Consider the following 18,283-nt stretch of genomic DNA (forward strand, 5'->3'; position numbering starts at 1 on the left):
AACATGTTTTTCTTCCTCAAACTACATACACATTGAAATCTTATTCTACAGAAGCTATCATTATTTTGCCATGGAGAAAAAAAAATGGTATCACACTATACTGTATAACCAAACACCTAGCTTTTAAGTCAGTACCTTTTAATTTAGGATAATTTCCTGTTTACTGTTTTAGAATTATATCTACTTTATTTGAAGGCCAAAAAAAGATAGACCAGAACAAAGCATGAACCATAGGGTTAACTCAGCAATTGCATTTTCTTCCCAATCCTACTCTGCTAAGAGATGAGGCAAGAAAAACCAAGCTTTTAGTCCTCAAATCTTCAGATTTGAGTTACAAGCCCAATAAAAATAGACTTTCTGTTCTACCTCCTTCTTACCTAATCCATTGAAGGACTGAGTTAAAGTAGAAGACATTTAGCTTTCCACTGTGATAACATAATGCCTGAGAAAATTTATTTTAAAAAAAGTGTTTATTTTGGCTCATCATTTTGGAGCTTCCAGGCAATGACTGGTTGGCCCAAATGCTTTGGGCCTGTGGTGAGGAGGACATCATGGCAGGAGTACACAGCAGAACAAAACTATTCACCTATGGCCAGGGAGCAAAAGAGAGAGCAAAGAGGGGCCTGAGCTCCTAATATCCCCTTTTTTTTTTTTTTTCCATCACCTCCCAATAGCATCAGCCTGGGAAACAGTGTATAACACATGGATCATTTGGAAAACGTTTAAAATTCAAATAATTACCAATGCCTACTTCTTCCAGAGTTTTCCCTGTTTTTTCTGTAGTAGTTTTAATATTTCAGGTCTTACATTAAAATCTTTGATCCAGCTGAAGTTGATTTTTATTCAGGGTGAGAGATAGGGGTCTAGTTTCAGTCTTTTGCATGTAGATAGCCAGTTTTCCCTGCACAGTTTGTTAAAGAGGCTGTGTTTTCTCCAGTGTATGACTTTGGCACCTTTGTTGAAGATCAGATGGATATAGTTATGTGGTTTTATTTCTATTCTGTTCCATTGATCTTCATGTCTGTGTTTGTGTCATTGCCATGCTGTTTTTGTTACTATGGCTCTGTAGTTTAATTTACAGTTGTATTGTAATACCTCCAGTGTTGCTCTTTTTGCTCAAGATTGCTTTTGATATTCAGGGTCTTTCATGTTTCCATATGAATTTTAGGATTAATTTTTCTATCTCTATAAAGAACGACATTGGGATTTTGATATTGCATTGAGTCTGTAGATTGCTTTCAGTAATATAGCCATCTTCACGATATTAATTCTACCAATCCATGAACATGGGAAGTCTTTTCCATCTTCTGACAGAACACCGTGGGTTCTCAGATATACACGTCTGAGTTCTTGTCACTGTTTCATTTGCATTTCTTCCTTTAAGCACTGTGGCATTTTTAATATTTTCACTGAGGTTCAGCTCTCTCTTCTCAAGAAATCTCTTGGCTCTTTGTGTGTGTGTGTGTGTGTGTGTGTGTGGTACTAGGGTTTGAACTCAGGGCCTACACCTTAAGCCACTCCACCAGCCTTTTTTTATGATGGGTTTGTTCTAGATAGGGTCTCACGAAATACTTGCCTGGGCTTGCTTCAAACCTTGATCCTCCTGACCTCTGCCTCCTGAGTGCTAGGATTATAGGCATAAGCCACTGGTACTCAACTATCTTGGCTGTTTTTGTTTTGGTCTTTATAACTCCATTCAAAAGCATCTATTGCTACCATAACACAAGCCAGGTGGATGCTAGGTGTACTTTTTTTTTTAGGTGTACTTTTTAAGTGGTAGCAATATTAATAGCAGAGAAACATATTTAGAATTCATTATAGACAGCTCTTTTTTTATGTACCACAATATATAGTTTTTATTTCTTAACTGAAAAAATAACAACAGGGTCTGAGAGTATAGCTCAGCAGTAGAGCACTTACTAGCAACAGCTCTTTTCTGTGTCCAAACTTCAAAAGAAATTATTGCCAGCTGTCTGGCCTATAAGGATAGCATTCACTCATTTCCACATTTGTTCATTCGTTTATATTTATTTTGCAGAGACTACATATTTATTGGTAGAGAGATGTTAAGCAGAGAATTATAAATCCTGTGGAAATTGATGTGGTTGAAGTAAGCACAGGGTACTTGTTAATATGGTATAATGGAAAGAACCATGGGCTTTTTATCATTTTTTTGTTTTTTGTTTTTAGAACCATGGGATTTGAAAAAGCTGCATTAGCCGGGGGCTGGTGGCTCATGCCTGTAATCCTAGCTACTCAGGAGGCAGAGATCAGGAGAATTGTGGCTCGAGGCCAGCCTGGGCAAATAGTTTGGGAGACCCTATCTCGAAAAACCCTTCACAAAAAAGGGCTGGCAGAGTGGCTCAAGGTGAAGGCCCTGAGTTCAAGCCCCAGTACTGCAATCAATCAATCAATCAATCAATAAGTGTATTAACCTTAGGCAAGGTAGTTAACTTCTTTTTTGATGGAACTGGGGTTTGAACTCAGTACCTCACACTTGCTAGGCAGGCATTCTAACACTTGAGCTACTCCACCAGCTTAGTAGTTAACTTCTTTAAACCTTGATTTCTTCACTTACAAAATACAGACAGTAATACCAACTATGGGATTGCTATAAGAATTTGAGATGATATGTATAAATTTCCTAGGATAATACCTTATACATTATGTGAATTTAAAAACAGACATATAAACCAGGTGCCAGTGGCTCACACCTGTAATCCTAGCTTCACGGGAGGCAGAGATCAGAAGGATTGGAGTTCAGTGCCAACCCAGACAAATAGCTCACGAGGCCCTGTCTTGAAAATGGCCAACACAAAACAGGGCTGACAGAGTGGCTCAAGTGATAGAGCACCTGCCTAGCAAATCTGAGGCCCTGAGTTCAAACCCCAGTACCACCACTAAAAAAAAAAGAAAAAGAAAAAACAGATGTATAATTGCCTTACTATGAAAACATAGAAGCCCACAAGTGTTATGAAAGGTTTCCAAGAAAAGATGATATTTGAGAGGGATGCTATGGCTCAATACATTTTCACAAAGCTAATACACCCTTGTAACTACCATATTCAGGTCAAGAAATAGAACACTACCAGAATTCCAGAATTTCCCCTCATTCTACCCTGCCCCTGTCACTATCTCTTGACCCCAGCAAATGCACAAAAGTAATTACTGAACATTAAATAAGTTTAAAGAAATAAGATCTGATTTGTACTTTAGAAAGATCACCACAGGAGGCTGAGGATGTAGCTCAGTGGTTGAATGTTTACCTGGTACCTGTAATTCCCAGTATGGGAGGGGAAAGAGAGAAAGAAAAAAGAAAAGAAAGTATCACTGTGTCCTAAAGTAGAGGATGGACTAAAGGAAGAAGACATATCAGGTTGTACTTCAGAAAGAGTGTCTTGTCTATAATATGAAGGATAGATTTGAGAAGATAAGATTGGAGGAAGAAACCAATAAAAGCAAGTGTAGAGCTGGAGGTTTGGCTACAGCGGTAGAGCAACTGTTTTGCAAGTGTTAAGCCCTGGGTTCAAATTCCAGTCCCACCAAAAGAAAAAGCAAGTGCAAGGATTCAGGCCGGTGATGACAGTAGTTTGGATTAAGTGGCAGCAGTACAGATGGAGAGAAGTTGGCAGTTTTGAGAAAGATTCAGGGGATAGAATCAGCAGGGTTTGGTGACTGATTATATATGAGAAGTGATGATGATTACCAGTTTTCTAGCTTGGGTGACTAAATGAATCTTCAAAAGGCCTGGGGATGGAGTGCTTTCCTAATATGCACAAGGCCCTAGGTTCAATCCCCAGCTGCTGGTTAGGTGGGACTGCTTATCACTAGGTAAGCAAAATAACCAATGTTATTGGTTAGACATTTGAGGGAAAGATGGTAAGTTCAATACAGACATTGAATTTGAGGTATACCTATGTGTCATCTAAATAGAGGGGTCTATTTGGTGGTTGAAAATATAAGAATTAAATAAAAGAGAGATCTCTTGGCTAGAGGTCTCAATTTGGGAATCAGCAGAAACCACCAGGTGACCAAGTGAGCTGTCTCAAGGAGATGAATAGCATGAGAAAAATAATATCATTAACAAAAAGAAAAATCCTGCCAGGTGCCAGGGGCTTATGCCTATAATTCTAGCTGCTCAGGAATCAATGTTCCAAGCCAGCCCAGGCAAATAGTTTGAGACACCCTATCTCAAAAACACCCCGCATAAAACAGGGCTAGCAAAGTGCTCAAGTGGTAGAATGCCTGCCTACCAAATGTGAAACCCTAAGTTCAAACCCCAGAACCACCAAAAAAAATAAAAATTCTGACAACACCATATATTTCAGGGGAATCAGAAGAAGAGATATCAGAAGTAGAAAGAAATCAGGAGAATGATGCCATAGAAAGTAAGGGGAGGCTGGCGGAGTGGCTCAAGTGGTAGAGCACCTGCCTAGCAAGTGCAAGTCCTGAGTTCAAACTCCAGTACAGTCAAAAAAAAAAAAAAAAAAAAAGGGAGAAAGTAAGGGGAGATGACTAAAGAATGACTTGTAACTGTAAAATTTGGAAAATTCAAAAAATAAAAGGAAAATGACATCTAGAATTCTGCTACTATGAGATAACTATTGTGAAGATAACGTATTATGTATTTCTTTCCATTGTTACACTTTTATATATACAAATACAGACTTGAAATCCTGACAGCACCATATATTTTAGAGGAATTAGAAGAAGAGATAGGAGAAATAGAATGAAATCAGGAGAATGATAATATTCATTGAATATTATTTCATGATTATTTTCTGTATCATCAAAAATCCTTTCTAGAGGCCAGGTACAGTAGCTGACTCCCCTAATCACAACTATTTGAGAGGCAAAGACCAGAAGGATTGCAGTTCGAGGCCACCCTGGGCAAAAAGTTAGCAAGGCCTCATCTCAACAAATAAACTGGGCATAGTACTGTGTACCTGTGATCCCAGCTATGTGGGAGGCTGTAAGGCAGGAAGATCATGGGCAAAGGCCAGCCTCAGACAAATACACAGACCCTTTGTGAAGAAATAACTAAACCATAAAAGGGCTAAACATGTGACTCAAGTGATGGAGCACCTGCCTAGTACCTGCCTGAGGTCAGGATGTTCACAACGGTTTGCAGTAGCCTTATTGCACTTATTGGCACAGTTTTGAGCCTCGACTCTGACTAGAGAACAAGAAAGAGTAATTGTATCTTCCACTATGCTGTTAAGCCAACTGCATTATGGGAACTGACCTAATGCTGAGCTCTAGCAGAAGTGGGTGGGGCCTGGCAGTACAGTTTCATATCCTCTCTATCACTCTCTTCAAATCTCCTGAGCCTCTGCTGATGGGGCTATGTATCAAGGCTTGTTTGCATGCCTCTTGCAGTGACAGTTCTGTTTGGTCCATAATGTAAATATCATGGTCCTGAAATCCTCCAGCTGTCTATGCTTTGTCACTTCTTCAAAGGGAACTGTCTTGTTTTCCAACAGAGTGGGCAAGGCACAAACATTTGCTAGCCACACTGGTATGGAGCATTAAAAGGAGAGAAAAATAGCTAAGACTAAGTGTTGTTTCATTCTTTGTATTCATATGGAAATTTTTAATCTCATCAGACAAAGAAAGAGAAAAAAAATCACACTGAAATTCAATACAAGAACTGCCAGCTTTTCAAAGATGTTTGACTTGATCCTTTAAAAATAACAAAGACCATGACCTGTGTAGCTCCAGGGTTCATAATTTTTCTTTCCCTCCTCAGCCTGTGTTTTTGTAGCTTTCCTACCTACACTCATCTGTGTGGTCCTGCATCAGCATGCTAAACTTTGAATGGGAGCAGGGGTAAAGAGTGGGACTAAGCAGCAGTTTAGGACTGCCCATACTTTAACCCCTCTCTCAAGCCTCAGTAGCCCATCTCTCAGAGTATTATAATTCATTTCCCTTTTTTTTTTTTTTTTTTTGGCAGTACTGGGGTTCAAACTCAGGGCCTTGCACGTACTAGGCAGGCACTCTACCACTTGAGCCATATCTACCCTATCTTTAGTCTCCTTATTTTGGGCCTTCTCCCACACTGCTACCAGAATTACCTTACTAAGAAATAAAATTGATCATGTCGCTTTCCTGCTTAAAAACAGCTATTGGCTTCTCAGGTCAGATTTTGTAGACTACCACACAACTTCATAATCTGGCTCCCTGCCTACCTGATCAGTTTCATCTGCCTTTACCTTTTGTCCTTAAATACCAGACTACTGCCTACTGGATTATTAATTCCTTGAGGTCAGAAACTGTATTACCAAAGTCTAGTACAGTGAATGCCATATAATAGATGCTTGATAAATGGTAAATAAATTAGTGATTTACTATTCACAATAGCCAAGTTATAGAAACAGCCAAGATGCCCCACTACTGATGAATGGATCAAGAAAATGTGGTATCTGTACACAATGGAATTTTATGCAGCCATAAAGAAGAACGAAATGTTATCATTCACTGGTAAATGGATGGAATTGGAGAACATCATTCTGAGTGAGGTTAGCCTGGCCCAAAAGACCAAAAATCGTATGTTCTCCCTTATATGCGGACATTAGATCAAGGGCAAACACAACAAGGGGATTGAACTTTGATCACAAGATAAAAGTGAGTCCACACAAGGGAGATATGAGGATAGGTAAGACACCTAAAAAATTAGCTAGCATTTGTTGCCCTCAATGCAGAGAAACTAAAGCAGATACCTTAAGAGCAACTGAGGCCAATAGGAGAAGGGGACCAGGAACTAGAGAAAAGGTTGGATCAAAAAGAATTAACCTAGACACACAATCAAACCTTCAAACAACTAAGATAACTAAATGGCAGGAATCACCACATACCTATCAGTACTAACACTTAATGTCAATGGACTTAATTCACCCATCAAAAGACACCGTTTGACAAAATGGATTAAAAAAGAAGATCCAACAATTTGTTGCTTACAGGAGACTCATCTCACCGACAGAAATAAGCATATGCTTAGGACGAAAGGCTGGAAGAAGATTTACCAAGCTAATGGCCCCCGAAAACAAGCAGGAGTAGCAATACTTATCTCTGACAAAGTAGACTTCAAACCTACATTGATCAAACGAGACAAAGAAGGACATTCCATACTAATAAAAGGGGAAATAGACCAAAAGGAAATAATAATCATCAATCTGTACGCACCCAATGTCAACGCACCCAATTTCATCAAACATACCCTGAAAGACCTAAAAGCATATATAAACGCCAACACAGTGGTTGTGGGAGACTTTAACACTCCATTATCATCAATAGATAGGTCATCCAAACAAAAACTCAATAAAGAAATCCAAGATCTAAAATATGCAATAGATCAAGTGGACCTAGTAGATGTCTATAGAACATTTCATCCAACCTCTACACAATATACATTCTTCTCAGCAGCCCATGGAACCTTCTCCAAAATAGATCATATCCTAGGGCACAAAGCAAGCCTCAGCAAATATAAGAAAATAGAAATAATACCGTGCATACTATCTGACCACAATGCAGTAAAAGTAGAACTCAACAACAAAAGTAAAGACAAAAAACATGCAAACAGCTGGAAACTAAATAACTCATTACTTAATGAAGAATGGATCATTGATGCAATAAAAGAGGAAATTAAAAAGTTCCTAGAAGTCAATGAAAATGAAAACACAACCTACCGGAACCTATGGGACACAGCTAAGGCAGTCTTGAGAGGAAAGTTTATAGCCATGAGTGCATATATTAAAAAGATTGAAAGATCCCAAATCAATGACCTAATGATACATCTCAAACTCCTAGAAAAACAAGAACAAGCAAATCCCAAAACAAATAGAAGGAGAGAAATAATAAAAATAAGAGCTGAAATCAACGAAATAGAAACCAAAAAAACCATACAAAGAATTAATGAAACAAAAAGTTGGTTCTTTGAAAAAATAAACAAGATCGATAGACCCCTGGCAAACCTGACTAAAATGAGGAGAGAAAAAACCCAAATTAGTAGAATCAGGAATGCAAAAGGGGAGATAACAACAAACACCATGGAAATCCAGGAAATCATCAGAGACTACTTTGAGAACCTATATTCAAATAAATTTGAAAATCTAAAAGAAATGGACAGATTTCTAGATACATATGATCATCCAAAACTGAACCAAGAGGAAATTAATCACCTGAATAGACCTATAACACAAAATGAAATTGAAGCAGCAATCAAGAGTCTCCCCAAAAAGAAAAGTCCAGGACCTGATGGATTCTCTGCTGAATTCTATCAGACCTTTAAAGAAGAACTGATACCAACCCTCCTTAAACTGTTCCATGAAATAGAAAGGGAAGGAAAACTGCCAAACACATTTTATGAAGCCAGTATTACACTTATCCCAAAACCAGGCAAAGACACCTCCAAAAAGGAGAACTATAGGCCAATCTCCTTAATGAACATTGATGCAAAAATCCTCAACAAAATAATGGCAAACCGAATTCAGCAACACATCAAAAAGATTATCCACTACGACCAGGTAGGCTTCATCCCAGGGATGCAGGGGTGGTTCAACATACGAAAATCAATAAACGTAATAAACCACATTAACAGAAGCAAAGACAAAAACCACTTGATCATCTCAATAGATGCAGAAAAAGCCTTTGATAAGATCCAACATCATTTCATGATAAAAGCTCTAAGAAAACTAGGAATAGAAGGAAAGTTCCTCAACATTATAAAAGCTATATATGACAAACCTACAGCCAGCATTATACTTAACGGAGAAAAATTAAAACCGTTCCCTCTAAAATCAGGAACCAGACAAGGATGCCCACTATCTCCACTCCTATTCAACATAGTACTGGAATTCCTAGCCAGAGCAATTAGGCAAGAAGAAGGAATAAAAGGAATACAAATAGGTAAAGAAACTGTCAAAATATCCCTATTTGCAGACGACATGATCCTATACCTTAAAGACCCAAAAAACTCTACTCAGAAGCTTCTAGACATCATCAATAGCTATAGCAAAGTAGCAGGATATAAAATCAACATAGAAAAATCATTAGCATTTCTATACACTAACAATGAGCAAACGGAAAAAGAATGTATGAAAACAATTCCATTTACAATAGCCTCAAAAAAAATCAAATACCTAGGTGTAAACCTAACAAAAGATGTGAAAGACCTCTACAAGGAAAACTATACACTTCTGAAGAAAGAGATTGAGGAAGACTATAGAAAGTGGAGAGATCTCCCATGCTCATGGATTGGTAGAATCAACATAGTAAAAATGTCGATACTCCCCAAAGTAATCTACATGTTTAATGCAATTCCCATCAAAATTCCAATGACATTCATTAAAGAGATTGAAAAATCTACTGTGAAATTTATATGGAAACACAAGAGGCCACGAATAGCCAGGCAATACTCAGTCAAAAGAACAATGCAGGAGGTATCACAATACCTGACTTCAAACTATATTACAAAGCAATAACAATAAAAACAGCATGGTACTGGCACAAAAACAGACATGAAGACCAGTGGAACAGAATAGAGGATCCAGATATGAAGCCACACAACTATGAGCAACTTATCTTTGACAAAGGAGCTAAAAATATACGATGGAGAAATAGCAGCCTCTTCAACAAAAACTGCTGGGAAAACTGGTTAGCAGTCTGCAAAAAACTGAAACTAGATCCATGTATATCACCCTATACCAAGATTAACTCAAAATGGATCAAGGATCTTAATATCAGACCCCAAACTCTTAAGTTGATACAAGAAAGAGTAGGAAATACTCTGGAGTTAGTAGGTATAGGTAAGAACTTTCTCAATGAAACCCCAGCAGCACAGCAACTAAGAGATAGCATAGATAAATGGGACCTCATAAAACTAAAAAGCTTCTGTTCATCAAAAGAAATGGTCTCTAAACTGAAGAGAACAACCACAGAGTGGGAGAAAATATTTGCCAATTATACATCAGACAAAGGACTGATAACCAGAATATACAGGGAACTTAAAAAACTAAATTCTCCCAAAACTAATGAACCAATAAAGAAATGGGCACGTGAACTAAACAGAACTTTCTCAAAAGAAGAAATTCAAATGGCCAGAAAACACATGAAAAAATGCTCACCATCTCTAGCAATAAAGGAAATGCAAATTAAAACCACACTAAGATTCCACCTCACCCCTGTTAGAATAGCCATCATCAGCAACACCACCAACAACAGGTGTTGGCGAGGATGCGGGGAAAAAGGAACCCTTTTACACTGTTGGTGGGAATGTAGACTAGTACAACCACTCTGGAAAAAAATTTGGAGGCTACTTAAAAAGATGGACATCGATCTACCATTTGATCCAGCAATACCACTCCTGGGGATATACCCAAAAGACTGTTACTCCAGAGGCACCTGCACATCCATGTTTATTGCGGCACTATTCACAATAGCCAAGTTATGGAAACAGCCAAGATGTCCCAGCACTGACGAATGGATTAAGAAAATGTGGTATCTATACACAATGGAATTTTATGCAGCCATGAAGAAGAACGAAATGTTATCATTCGCTGGTAAATGGATGGAATTGGAGAACATCATTCTGAGTGAGGTTAGCCTGGCTCAAAAGACCAAAAATCGTATGTTCTCCCTCATATGTGGACATTAGATCAAGGGCAAACACAACAAGGGGATTGGACTATGAGCACATGATAAAAGCGAGAGCACACAAGGGAGGGGTGAGGATAGGTAAGACACCTAAAAAACTAGCTAGCATTTGTTGCCCTTAACGCAGAGAAACTAAAGCAGATACCTTAAAGCAACTGAGGCCAATAGGAAAAGGGGACCAGGAACTAGAGAAAAGGTTAGATCAAAAAGAATTAACCTAGAAGGTAACACCCACACACAGGAAATCAATGTGAGTCAATGCCCTGTATAGCTATCCTTATCTCAACCAGCAAAACCCCTTGTTCCTTCCTATTATTGCTTATACTCTCTCTACAACAAAATTAGAGATAAGGGCAAAATAGTTTCTGCTGGATATTGAGGGGGGGAGTGGGAGAGGGTGGAGTGGGTGGTAAGGGAGGGGGTGGGGGCAGGGGGGAGAAATGAACCAAGCCTTGTATGCACACATGAATAATAAAAGAAAAATGAAAAAAAAAAAAAAAAGAATTAACCTAGAAGGTAACACACATGCACAGGAAATTAATGTGAGTCAACTCCCTGTATAGCTATCCTTATCTCAATTAGCAAAAACCCTTGTTCCTTCCTATTATTGCTTATACTCTCTCTTCAACAAAATTAGAGATAAGGGCAAAATAGTTTCTGCCTGGTAGCAAGGGGGTGGGGGGAGAGGGAGGAGGCGGAGTGGGCAGTAAGGGAGGGGGTGGGGGCAGGGGAGAGAAATGACCCAAGCATTGTATGCACATATGAATAATAAAAAAAAAATTTTTTAAATAAATTAGTGATTTAAAATTCTAACAGGGTCACGGTGTAAGAGAGAAAACTAAAAAACATGTTCTAGTCTCTCACCCATCTGCTTTCATTTTCTTTACTAAGTCTAAATCAAAAGCATAGTCACTGTTCAAAGGAACAGGTCACTTAGACCCAACATCCTATCTTGATACCCACCAGGAAACAGTGTGCTTCCTGGGACCTAAGAAGGCTAAATAAAGGAGAGCCCCAAAGCTCTTGGCCAAGGTTACTTACTGCTTGTATCTGGGGGTGATGTAAAAATAGTTCAGGCATTTGTTTTATGTTGTTTGTTTGTTTTGCCTTCTGAGAGTTCTTCTGCATATTTATCTTTGATCATATCTTCTGTATGTGCTGGCATAGACTGATATGATTACATGAAAGTAAATTGAAGTTTACTTTATTGTGGGAATCCTTTGATAAACATTGGTAAGTAAGTGTAATGGTTTAATGTTAGGAAACTCACTCTTTTTAAGTAAGTAGGAGTATAAAATCCGGTTGGGAACTACTTATAATGGATTTTAAATTTGCAGAGTATCTAGATCAAACTAGGAGAGTATTATCACAGAAGCTAAGAAAAAAACAAGAGATAGGAACTACTTAAGAATGGCCTAAGAAGAGCTGGGGATTGTAGCCTAGTTGTAGAGCATTTGCCTAACATGCACAAGACCCTATGATTTTTAGCACCACAAAAGAAAAAAAAAAAGGGGACTAAGGTTGTAAAATTTGATAAAGTGCATAAAGAAAAAACTCATCACAATTCTACTACTATGAGAAAATATAAAGCCGAAATCTTGTATCTTGTAGAGGGTCATTGTCTAACACAGCTGTCAGCAATAGATGATTTAAAAGTATATTAAATCATCACCATATCAAATTAAAGGGGAAGATATAAGCTTTACAGATACAAAAAAAAAATTTTTTTTAATGAAATTCTGTACCCATTTATACATGAACGGTCTTAACAAGGTAGGAGTGAAAAAGAACTTCCTTAACCTGATAACAGGTATTCACAATAAACTTTTAACAACTATCATTCTAAATAATAAAACAGAAGAATTCCCTTTAAAATCAGGAATAAGCCAGGCAAAGTAGCATACCTGTAGTCTCAGCTTCTCAGGAGGCTGAGGCAGGAAAATCAGTTGAGCCCAGGAGTTCAGGGCCAACCTGGGCAACACAGCAAGACTCCATCAAAAAAAAAAAAAAGCCAGGCATGGTGACTCATGTTGGTCAGTAATCCCAGCACTTGGTAGGCTAAGGCAAGAGAACTGAAAGTTCAAGGCTAGCAGCCTGCTCTCACATAGTAAGACCTAGCTATAAATAAATAAATAAACAAACAAACAATAACAAATAAGGATAAAAGTCAGCTTTGAAGGTCTCAGCCAATATGGTAAGATGATGTAAAATATATAGGAATTTTTTGTGTGCGTGTATGGGACTGGGGTTTGAACTCAGATCTTCATGTATGCAAAGCAGGTGCTATACCACTGGAACCACACCTCCAGTCCATTTTGCTCTGGTTATTTTGGAGATGGGGTCTTGAAAACTATTTGCCCAAGCTGGCTTTGAATTTCAGTCCTCTTGATCTCACCCTCCCCAAGTAGTTAGGTTTACAGGTGTGAGCCACTGGCACCTGGCAAGATACAGGCATTCTAAAGAAAGAATGAAAGCTATTATTTTAATAGTTGATATAATTGCCAGAATCTACAGATAAATTATTAAAATTAATAAGATTATTTAGCTAAGCAGTTGACTATAAGATACAAAATAAACTGAATTTTTATAAACTAATAACAAGAAGAAAATAATGGTTTAAAAGATACCATTTATACCAACAAAAATAAAAGAAATTTAGCATCACAAAAAAGGAAGAAATTTAGAATTAATCTAGCAGAAGATATGCATACCCTTTATGAATAAAAGTTTTTAATGTTTTTAAAACAACTTTCTCCAAAAAACAAAAATGGTTTGCCTTCTCATAGGTTGTTGCCAATGAAGAGTCAGAGCATTATGTTAAAATACACACATAATACATACGTACATATGTCTGCACATACATAACATACACCTCATGCACACACACCATATAAATTGGACTTTATGAAAGACTATTTTCTGCTGGGTGCCGGTGGCTCACACCTGTAATCTTAGCTACTCAGGAAGCAGAGATCAGGAGGATCGTGGTTCGAAACCAGCCTGTCAAATAGTTTGTGAGACCCTGTCTCAAGAAAAACTATCACAAAAAAACAGCTGGTGGCGTGGAATGGAGTAGCTTAAGATGTAGGCCCTGAGTCCTGAGTTCAAACCCCAGTACTGCAAAAAAAAGACTATTTTCTGCCTTCACCAAGGGGAAGAACACTCAAATTCAATACACTACCCTCCCCCTCAGCCTGAAGCTTATAAAGAAAGCTCAAATCTTCTGCTTCCCCAGAACTGCCAGATCTATTCCACACTTGCTCTCTTTTGGTCCCAAAGTGGCATGACAAGATAATGGCTTTCTTTTCTTGGATACAAAGTTTTTGATCCCAATAGAATCTAGTCAGGTTTCTCATATTTGGTTGTTTTTTCTTCCTAGGTCAATCACTTCTATCCGGAGTGAACTGATTCCATACCTAGTAAGAAAACAGTTTTCCTCACCTTCCTCACAACAGGGACAAGAAGAAAAAGAGGAAGATCTAAAGAAAAAGGAGCTGAAGTCCTTAGGTCAGTGCTTGTGTTGGTGCAATAAGACATGTAGAAGCACCTCTGGAGAGAGTAACTGGGCAGCTTAGCCTGTCCCAAAATGCCTGTTTTAAGGAATCCAACTTTTGTCTAGTCTACAGAACAAGACAGGCTAGCTAACCCTACTCCCTGAGCTTGCATAAGCTTGCTCAGGCAGATTCTGTCACTGTGCTCTTCAAGGGTAGGCATGCTTCAGCCCCAATTCTCTGGTTCATAACTCTATTTGGCTTTGTTCCTCACAAGACCATTCTATCTTTAAACTCTGCTTACTATATCTCAGTTCCTGGTTCTTTAGGCTCTGGGCAGACCTACTCCTGATAACTCAGCCTCTTCTATCAAGGGAAGAAAGGTGAAGAAGTGTACACTTACAATCCAACCAGAGACCAACTACATTGTCTCTATTTCAGGATCTGGAGATGACATCTGTCTTGTTTTTTCTCATATCCTTAGTTCCTGCCCGGTTCTGGGCTCTTAATGCTTTGAAAAAATATTTATCAAATGAATAAGCAGAGACAGTATTGAATGATAGTTGAGATGCTAGAACTTAACATCAGACAGACCTGGGTTTGAATCGGACTATGCCTCTTATTAGCCTCCATCATTCTTCTCAGTTTTCTTATCATAAAATAAAAGATCTCATAGGGTTGTTAATGAGAGTTGAAAAATTGGAACACAGTTACTCTGGCTCCAAATGATGTGCTCTTTCTGTCAAAGCACAGCTGCCTGATTTGGTATTAGAAACTAGCAGCACGAAGGCAACATGGACAGTCACTAAAGCCTGGATATGTGCTTATATCATGTCATGATTTACAAAGGTTATCTGTTTTATTTTTCCTACTAGCACTTGATTATTGATCAAACTTGGTTTTAGGACTTCTTAGTAATCATTTTTATATCATACAATATTTCAAACATATAGGAAAACACATTGCCTCTTTTAATTTTACTCAGTTTTTCCAGTTATAATGGGATTTCTCTAGGTTCCATGCTTTATCTGTGAGATCCAGGGGGAAATTAGCTGTACTGTCTTTCAGAACTTGACTGAATCTGAATCCTCTCTGTCATCTCACTTACTTGCTTGGGTTTGGGTGTTTGTTCTGAAGATATTTACAGTTTTATAAAAGAAGCCAATACACTCACCTTGGCTCCCTATGATGCGTGCTGGAATGTCTGTCGAGGAGACAAGTGGCAAGACTTATCCAGATCACAGGTGTGCTGCTATGTCCATATCATGAAAGAGGGACTCTGCTCTCGAGTGAGCACATTGGGACACTACATGGAAGCAAACAGACAGGTGAGAAGATGGGTTTAGCATCATGGAACTCCTGCCCTGGAAAGTGACTGAGCCTTTTGACTCATTAGTTACATAGTAACTTACTTAGCATCCTTCTGATTCCCAAGGTTGAGCAAGACCTGGCATATCAGAGGAGACTATTGGGATATCCAGGTACAGAAAAAGGGGAAGTGGAGGACCTGATCCATAGAGACAGGAATTCTGTGGATCCAAGGAAAGGCTAAGATTCTAATAAAGCTAACTTCTAGTCTCTGGGTTCAGCATTTCCTCATATTCTGTTCAGCATGGAAGAATCTACAGTACTTACTTCATAAGCAAGCAGATAAATACTGTATAATCATTAATTTGATGAGGAAAACAGAACACAGAGGAGACTTTCTTAAGAAGGTAAAGGAACAAACGGGCACCAGTGGCTTATGCCTGTAATCCTAACTACTTGGGAGGCTGAAATGGGGAGGATCAGAGTTCAAGGACAACCCAGGCAAATAATTTGTGAGACCCCCATCTTCAAAGTAATCAGAGCAAAATGGACCGGAGGTGTGGATCAAGAGATAGAGTACCTGCTTTGCAAGTGTGGAGCCTGAGTTCAAACTCCAGTTTGAAGGAATGAGAACATGAAAAGATTAGCTGTTGGCATTGTTCCTGAAAGAACTCTATGAAAATGTCATAGCAAATATGTAGAGTGACATAAAAGATATCGCCCCCAGGGCATGGTGTCACTAGCCTGTAATCAAAGGTATTGAGGAATTAGAGATCTGGAGGACCTTGATTCAAGGCCACCCTTGGCAAAAAGTTCATGAGACCCCCATCTCGACCAGTAAAAAGCTGGATGCGGTGGCACATACCTGTCATCCCAACTATGAGAGGAGCATAAGTAGGAGGATAGCAGTCAAGGCTGGCCTGGGCATAAATGTGAGACCCTATTTGAAGAAGTACTTAAAGCAAAAAGGGCTGGGAGTGCAGCAGAAGTGGTATAGCTTCTGCCTGGCAAGCACAAGGCCCTGAGTTCACACCTCAGTACCACCAGAAAAAGAAAAAAAAAGATATTATCAAAAATTGAGATTTCCCTGAAGAAAACCTGGCTCTGAATCTTTAGGACCCACACCAGGTGGTGGGTATAGCCTCAGCCCCAGACCTTAAACTGGCCTCAACCTGAACTGGTGATAAATCCAAGGAACTCCCCAAAGTCAGAAAGCTTTGAGAAATCATAGTTAGTCCTATGTTTGCCCAGGTCTAGAGTCTGTCATTCTGGTCTGGAAGCAGATTTATAGATAGCCTGAGGCTGGAAAAGTATCCTCTGAAGTGCCGGCAGAAGCTGTGCAGCAGACAGGCCCAAGGTCCTTGATTGGAGTATAATAGAGGAGTTAGCCTTCACATGCCAGCGTAACCAGTACTACAAGGCCTCCACCACTTAGTGTGGTCAATATACACAGCGCACTGACCAGTATTCTGCCTGAGCAGGAGATAGACCCTATCTTTGCCTTCCTTGGTCAGTAGCCAAAGCCCTATAACTTTACCCTGCTTTTCAGTTTTCTCAACCTGGACAGAGAATAGTGTGAACTTCCCTCTCATGTTTTCTTTTGTCTGGTAAAGAACATGGATTCTATCCTATCCTCACCTTTGCATGGCCACAGTAGTCCAGGAGATGAGCAAGAACCTAGGATGACTATGATCAGGTCTTGTGATATTCCTTGCCCCATAGGCCTTTTTTCTCAAGTGCTGCATGAGTATCTCAAAGGCTTATCTCACCATTCCCAGCTGAGAAGATAAGGCCATCTAGAAGCTGCTGCATAAACATTTCTGGGGGAAGTGCAGCAGCCTTTTTGTTCTCTCACTCTGTGGCTGAGGACCGCCCCCCCATCTGATTAGATATTGACTTTTACCTAAGGTACTTTTCTGGTCTTTAGTAATCAAACCTCTTTCCTAAAGGTGCCCAAATTGCTATCTGTTCTTTGTCCAGAAGAATCATTGGTCCATTCATCAGCCCAGATTGTCAGCAAACACCTGGTAAGTACTAGCATGGGCAGGGCAAGCATGGTACACTTTCTGGGGAAATTGAGGCTTGTCCTTGAGAATCTAGATTGGGACCTTTGAGCCCCAAATCCTCTTAACCCTACAGAAATCACATCTGGGTTCTGGTATTAAAATCTCACTCAAGACTTCCTGAGGCCTGACAAGTTGTTTCATGCCTATAATTCCAATACTCAGGAGGCTGAGACAGGAGAATTGTGAGTTCGAGCACAGCCTGGGCTACACAGTAGGGTCATGTATTAAAAAAGAAGAAGACTTCTGGGGCAGGTGCTTACCATTTAGTGTGGCTCCTCGGAACAGGAGTGTTTAATCTCTATTCCTCTTCTTACCCTGATTTGAGTACTCTCTTCAAGAAAGTACATCTAAACACACAAGTGCATGAATGCATACATGTGTGTCTGTTTTGTTTTGTGTGTCTTGTTTTCTTGTCAAGGGAAGGCCCATGCTTTAATATAGGTTTGAATTGGTATTGGGAGGTCTGATGTTTTGGCCTGAGAAATACTGATAATGGTCCCTCTTGCTGAAGTGTCTGTATGGAAAATCCCATTAGACACCCCCCTCCAAGGGATCTGGGGGTGATTTACAGTTGGTTGAGATGGATAGATAAGGTTTTCTATTTACCTTTTCCAGATTGGAGTTGACAGCCTCATCGGACCAGATACACAAGTTGGAGAGAAGTCATCCATTAAGCACTCAGTTATTGGTTCATCCTGTCTCATAAGAGATAGAGTGACTATTACCAGTTGCATTCTCATGAACTCAGTCACTGTGGAAGAAGGGTAT

At 39.2% G+C, this 18,283-nt stretch overlaps 1 protein-coding gene across 2 annotated transcripts in view; it reads left to right on the plus strand.

Moving 5' to 3' along the window:
* Eif2b3 (eukaryotic translation initiation factor 2B subunit gamma) overlaps positions 1–18,283 on the plus strand; it is a 115,430-nt gene that overhangs the window by 74,442 nt on the left and 22,705 nt on the right. For both annotated transcript variants that reach the window (XM_020183327.2, XM_020183326.2), the window contains exons 7-10: positions 14,030–14,157; positions 15,279–15,469; positions 17,399–17,476; positions 18,131–18,279. In XM_020183327.2, the coding sequence (XP_020038916.1) occupies positions 14,030–14,157; positions 15,279–15,469; positions 17,399–17,476; positions 18,131–18,279 (546 nt within the window). The remainder of the gene's footprint in view (positions 1–14,029; positions 14,158–15,278; positions 15,470–17,398; positions 17,477–18,130; positions 18,280–18,283) is intronic.

The sequence above is a fragment of the Castor canadensis genome, chromosome 7 (genome assembly GCF_047511655.1).
Source record: "Castor canadensis chromosome 7, mCasCan1.hap1v2, whole genome shotgun sequence".
NCBI lineage: Eukaryota > Metazoa > Chordata > Mammalia > Rodentia > Castoridae > Castor > Castor canadensis.